This window comes from Myotis lucifugus, unplaced genomic scaffold (genome assembly GCF_000147115.1).
Source record: "Myotis lucifugus unplaced genomic scaffold, Myoluc2.0 scaffold_14, whole genome shotgun sequence".
In the NCBI taxonomy this organism is placed as follows: domain Eukaryota; kingdom Metazoa; phylum Chordata; class Mammalia; order Chiroptera; family Vespertilionidae; genus Myotis; species Myotis lucifugus.
Window position 1 is genome coordinate 10338590 of NW_005871062.1, and position 6183 is coordinate 10344772.

The window sequence follows — 6183 nt, forward strand, 5'->3', positions numbered from 1 at the left end:
TGTGCTGCACCAGGCACACAGAGTACCTTATGCACTCTGGATTTCTGGGTCCAAGACGTCCCTCGAAATCTCCGGCCTGGGGGGCACACGCCAAGTGACCCTGGTCACTGTGCGGCTCCTGGCCCCCACTTCTCTGGTGCTCCAAGTCCACGATCCCGCCCTCCCTGCGGACCCAGTAGGGGGCGACGTCTGACCTCTTCCGGCAGAGCCCCTATTCCATACTCCCGCTAACATGGTTAGAGTGGCGGGAGAGGGCAGTGAGGGGGTCGCTCCAGGAGATCTGGGCCACCGACCCTCACCCGTCCGGGAGCCTGAGAAGTAGGCAGCGGATCCTTGCGCAGGAGCTGGGAGCGGCCCCTCCCCTTTATCTGGGCCTTCACCCCGGGAATGCGGCGCGAGGTGCGCCGGCCGCCACCCGGCACCGCGTCCCTTCCCCCCGCGCCTGCGACACCTCGCGCCGTTGACAGCTCCGGCGCCTAGGCGCACAGCGACCTCGGCCCCGCATCATCCCCCTACCCCCGAGCTCCCCAACCTGGGAAGACAGGAGGCCTCGCAAAGGAGCTCCATCCCCACCCCCTCCGCGCCTTGGGGATGCCACTGCAGCGCCGCGCTGGGCTCCGTGGGGGGAATACTAAGGAGCGGGAGCGGCCGGAGCCCGCGGCGCAGGGGCGGGAGCGGCGGGGGAGCCTGTGCCGCGCGCTCCCTGCGCCCCCGCCTCCCGGGCAGCCGGCGGTGGGGCACCGAACCAAACCCTCAATCTCGGACTCAGGCTACCTCCGTCCTCCCGAGCCTGGTCCCCGGGCCTCCAGGCCTGCAGCCCCGCCAACCCCTAGCTATCACCCCAATTAGAATTCCCCTGCGGGCTCGGCCCGCCTGGAGGCATCCAGTGTGAGGAGCCTCGTCGGATCCAGAAGGCTTTGTCCACGCCCCTCCCCCCACCGGGTCCAGCCAGCAAAGCTCTAATCTAGGCTGTGCAGGTACCTCGGAAACCTATTCCATGCCGCGCAAGGGGTTTACGGTCCAGGGGTCCCTCTTGACGCTGGGAAAACGACTGCACCTGCGCCCCCCTCCCGCATTTTCTCCCTTGACATTTCCAGAAGCTGTTTTCCTAACCCTCTCCCTGGTTCTTATTATTTATCCTCTGAACCTTTCGAGTGTGCAGGCAGTCTTTGGGTGGGAACCCCAGCCCCAGACCTCATTTATTTGGCTCAGCGACTTGGGGCAAGTTACTTAACCTCTCCCTTTCCTCCTCTGTAGAAAGGAGATAAAAATACTTCCTTCCCAGGCTGGGTTGTTGTGAGATTAAATACGATCTGCGTATAAATGAAGCATTTTAGCCCAGTGCCTGGAGCATAGTAAGTGCTCAGAAAAGAGCAGCCACACTTCTGGGCTGATGTTTGCTGAAGGGAGCTGGCCTCTCCATCTAAACACCATTGTCCTTAGCCACCTGACCCTGGGAGCTGACCAACCCGCTCTACACTCAGCAACTTGAGACAAGGGTTGTGAAAGGATGTCGGTAAAACACCAATCAGACCCTCCACCCAGGAACTCTGGGCCTTAGAGGGAGCTCTGGGGTACTTTGAGCTCTACTGTCATCACCCACCGCCAAGAAGTTAGATGCACTGATGACAAAGCAAAAAAGGAAAGCTGAGCCTGGATCTGGTCTCCCAATGACTCCAGGAAATTCTGAAGAGCTGGCACCCAGGGGCTGTGAACTTGCGGGCACCAGGGAATCCTGCCTTGGGCGTGGAATAAGAAGGGGCAAGAGAATCGTCTTATTGCCTTTATTCCGCTGACGGCCCAGCTGGCCCCACTGCAGGGCACAGGGCCAAGCTTTTACACGCTCACCCACGCTCTCTGTACACACACACACACACACACACACACACAACCCATCTCTGGCTCTGAGAGTCAGTCTCTGGGGGGGGGGGGGCAAGGGCTGCTCTTCAGCCTGCCCCTGCCTGCCCTTTTATGACAGCACCAAGGGCGGGGGTGGGGCAGGGCCCTCAGCCCCCAGAACAAGTCCCTGTGCAAACTGGAGGTGCCAGTTGGCTTGGGAATGGGGGTGTCACATTTCCCCATTCCTGGAGTCCCCTCCTCCAGTTCCTGAGGGAGGGACTGCTCTCTTCCTACCTGGGGGGCCAGACCCCTGCCAGGGCTGGGCCCTATGGAACCCAGGCTTACCCCCACCTGCTCCTGCCAGGACCTCCACTGAAGAACAGCCAAGTCTGAAGTGGTGGGGATCCCCCACTGGAGAACAGGAAGGCCTGGGCCCCTGAGGGGCTTGAGGAGGGGTCATCACCCCTCTCCTAATCCATCTTCAATATGAAGAGGTTTTGGGCACACTTTCTGGGGAGGGAGCACAGGCCTGGAGGAGAAGTCCCAGCTTGGGCCTCCCCAAACTTTCATCTTCTGGGCCACAGCCTAAGGCCAGGCATCCAAAAGTCTAATAGTCCAGCCGACCGGTCAGAGTCCCTGCGTAGTCCTTGAGGGGCACACACACCCGGTGGGAGTTGGGTGTCAGACCTGCACGGGCAGCGTCTGGTTCATCTGCAGCCGCATGTCCTGTATACTGCTAAGGATCTTCTTCTGGTGGCCAGCCAAGGTGACTCCGATCCGGAGCAGGTCTCTGCAGATGGACCAAGGGCAGGGTCAGTCCCTCTCCTTCTGCTCACCACCCTGAGCCCAGCTCAGACCCCCTGCCCTGCCCCTCCAAATCTGAGGCACACTTACTCTGCGGTCATCTGGGCCACCAGGTCAAAGGATGCAAACCCCGCGCTGACGAAGCTCTCCTTGTACCGCCCCATCTTAATGGCGTCCAGCCAGTCACCAACTGTCGTGAAGGTTGTGTAATCCGGGACTGTGCGGTCCAGGAGGGGTTGTGACATGCTGTGGGAGAAGGGAGGGACCTGGTAAGTCCTAACGACAGGAGAAGCCGGGGTAGGGCTGCTGGCTGAAGAGCAAGGTCAGAGCAGAAGCAGAGGTACTGACCCAGACTGGGCGCTGGCAATGACCTTCAGACTGGCAGCATTGCGGATGAGCTTGTCCAGGGTGTTGACAATCTGGGAGAATTTGGGCCTGAGGTTCCGGTCCCGCACCCAGCAATCCAGCATGAGCTGGTGCAGTGCTGTGGGGCAGTCCATGGGTGGGGGCAGCCGGTAATCCTGCTCCACGGCATTGATGACCTGAGCCAAGAACAGGGAAACCTGGAGTGAGCAACCATTCCACTCCCCAGCCAGCCCCCACCCACTGGACCACTCTGGTTCCACTCACATCCTGGTTGCTCATGTCCCAGTAGGGTCTCTCTCCATAGCTCATGACCTCCCACATGACGATTCCGTAGCTCCAGACGTCACTAGCAGAGGTGAACTTCCGATAGGCTATGGCCTCTGGGGCAGTCCAGCGGATGGGGATCTTTCCACCCTGGTGGGGGGGGCACATGCCCTTCACCCTATGACTCCGGGCTGATCCCCAGCCCCGAGCCCCTGCCTGGTTGGCCCCGCCCCTAGACTCCCTCCCGGCTGCTTCCAGTACCAGGGAGCTGGTGTAGGTAGGATCAGAGGGGTCATCCTCCAGGAAGCGGGAGAGGCCAAAGTCTGAGACTTTGCAGACCAGGTTGCTGTTGACAAGGATATTGCGGGCAGCCAGGTCACGGTGCACATAGTTCATCTCGGACAGGTATTTCATGCCGGCAGCAATGCCCCGCAACATGCCCACCAGCTGGATGACTGTGAACTGTCCATCGTTGAGCTGGAGGCAACGAGCAAGCTGAATCAGGCCCATCACCTCCCTTCTGGCCCAGGGCCTGCCCAACGCCTGCCTGCCCACCCTCTCCAAGTCCTCCAAGACTATGCTTTGCTTATCCTTGGGACCATGTCCAGAGGGCACTGAGAGTAAGGAAGCTGCCCTACTCTGTGGCAGGCATCTTTATACAACATCTCAATCAATCCCCGTGAGGACCCAAATAGATCCAGCATTCCCATTTTACAGCCAGGGCAGCTAGACTCAGAAGGTAAGCAAAGCCTGAGGTCACACAGGCAGTAGGGACAGAATCCAGAATCGGGGTGAGAACTGGGGTCTCTCTGGCTCTGAAGGCCCTGCTGGTCCCCTGCACCAGGCCACCCTAATAAATATCCCTGGACTTGAACACGGTCGGTGCGACTTGTGGGAGGAAGTGGTTTGCCCAACCCAGCTTTTTGGGGCAGGAGAAAGGCGAGGGGCTGGAGGCTGGCTCTTACCCGGAGGAAAGAGTCCAGGGCACAGTTCTCCATGAACTCGGTGAGGATCATGACTGGCCGACTTTTGGTAACCACGCCCTCCAGCCGGATTATGTTGGGGTGGTCAAACTGACCCATGATGGAGGCCTCACTTAGGAAGTCCCGCCGCTGCCTCTCAGTGTAGCCCACCTTCAGCGTCTTGATGGCCACGAACACCTCCCGGCGGCCGGGCTGTTTCAGTCGACCCCGGCACACTTCCCCAAACTCCCCTGCAGGGCACAGGGCACAGGTAGTAAGCTATTTCTGGGAATGCTCCTATACCCAGCCTGCCTCAGCCCTCCCCTGGGGTACCCCCCCCCCCGCCCCCCGCCAACCTCCCATCCCCACTGTGCCCCTGGGGACTCACCAGCTCCAATCACCTCCTCAATCTTGACGCAGGACACATCGATCTCCTTGGCAAACTCCCGCACGGCCTCATTAGGGTCCTCGTAGGTAAAAGGGTCAATATAAACTTTCATTCCAGGAGCAACTAGAGGAAGAAAGGTGGGTGTGAAAGGGGGCGGCTCTTCAGTGAGGGAACTCATCAGTCTGCACCCTCAGGCTGTCACCCCTGGTGGGAGCACAGGTTGTGACCTCCCTGCTAAGCCAGCTCCATATTCCTCTCTGTTGAAGCCACAACTTTCCCCTCCCTCCCACCATCCCTCTGTGAGAACTAGTGACCATAAAAGGCACCTAGGATTCTTCTTCTTTCACCCTCATCTCTCATCATGTCCAAACCTCTCACATTTGCCCCTCCTCCCATTCACACTGCTCCTGTCCTTGTCCAGGCCTTCAACACTCCAACTATTACAATCGCCTCCCAGCCGGGCTCTCTGCCTCTGGACTTTTCCCACCGATCTACCTGCATACCTGTCTCCCCAAAACAATACTTTCATTGTATCACTCCCCAGCTTGAGAGCCTTTCCCATTACCTATGGTGCAGTCAAGTCCCAACTCCTCTGCCTGCCTTTCACGACCCTCCAAGGACTGGCCGCAAGAACCTAGCCTTGCTTCCCAGCAGCTGTCAAGCCGGTCTTCTCACTGCCCCCACAGTTGGACACTCTCCCTACCCCACCCACTACCTTCCAAAGGCTCCTCTAGCCAGGAATGCTCTCCCCCACCCCTCTAAACCCTCATCCTGCCTGGCTCAGCTCAGCCCAAGGCCACCTCCTCCAGGAAGCCTTCCTCTTCTCTGAACCCTTACTGCCCTTGAAACAGGAACACCCAGCTTAACACTGAATTATTCTCTCATTGTTTCCTATGTATACACATCTTGTCTTTTTCACAGGACTAACTGCCTTTGAGGACAGGGGTCACATCTCATTCATCTCTGAGGCTGGTGGGAGTGAGGCAGAGGCTCAGGAAATGGCACTGATTGGAAGCAGGAGGAGGCGTCTCCAAGCCCTGCAGGGACCAAGGGAACTTAAGGAGACAAACTCACTGTATTGCTGCAGCTTCTCCGTGTATTCTGAATCGGAGCCATGGCGCTGTTTCCTGGAGGGAGGGGGAGGGAGAGGAGGCCTGAGACAAGTGCCACAGCAATCTTGGTTCAGGGGACCCTAGGGCACACAGGAGGGGTAGCGTGCCCAGGGGATGGCCCGGTGCCTGGCTGTAAGGTCGGTGGTGACAGCAGCCACTGGGTCTCTGGGCAAGGGGCTCAGTGGACTTCGTCCACTCTGCCAGTGGCTTCAGGGGGTGCGGAGGGAACAGGTGAGGATGTGGACGTGGACTGGAGAGGACCTTTCCAGCAAGGAGAGCCTGGGCCCAGGGAAGGCTGTGGCTCTGGTTTGACATGGGTAGTGATTCACCTGGGCACCAGGGTACTAAAGAAAAGCCCTAGTCAGCATGGGAGCACGCGTGGGCCTGGGAGTACCTGAGGCAGCACAACAGCAATGACCACCACAGCCACCACGAAGACAAGCCCAGC

The 6183-nt window shown here is 59.1% G+C and overlaps 1 protein-coding gene across 1 annotated transcript in view; it reads right to left on the minus strand.

Annotated features, from left to right (window-relative positions):
* Nucleotides 1-1769: 1769 nt before the first annotated feature.
* EPHB3 (EPH receptor B3) overlaps nt 1770-6183 on the minus strand; it is a 10804-nt gene continuing 6390 nt past the window's right edge. The window contains 10 exon segments of the mRNA XM_006084834.3: nt 1770-2629; nt 2734-2889; nt 2992-3185; nt 3274-3423; nt 3535-3750; nt 4239-4486; nt 4624-4746; nt 5698-5750; nt 6130-6137; nt 6139-6183. The exon segment at nt 6139-6183 is cut by the window's right edge and continues 33 nt beyond it. Coding sequence (XP_006084896.1) covers nt 2521-2629; nt 2734-2889; nt 2992-3185; nt 3274-3423; nt 3535-3750; nt 4239-4486; nt 4624-4746; nt 5698-5750; nt 6130-6137; nt 6139-6183 — 1302 coding nt within the window. The 3' untranslated portion in view covers nt 1770-2520.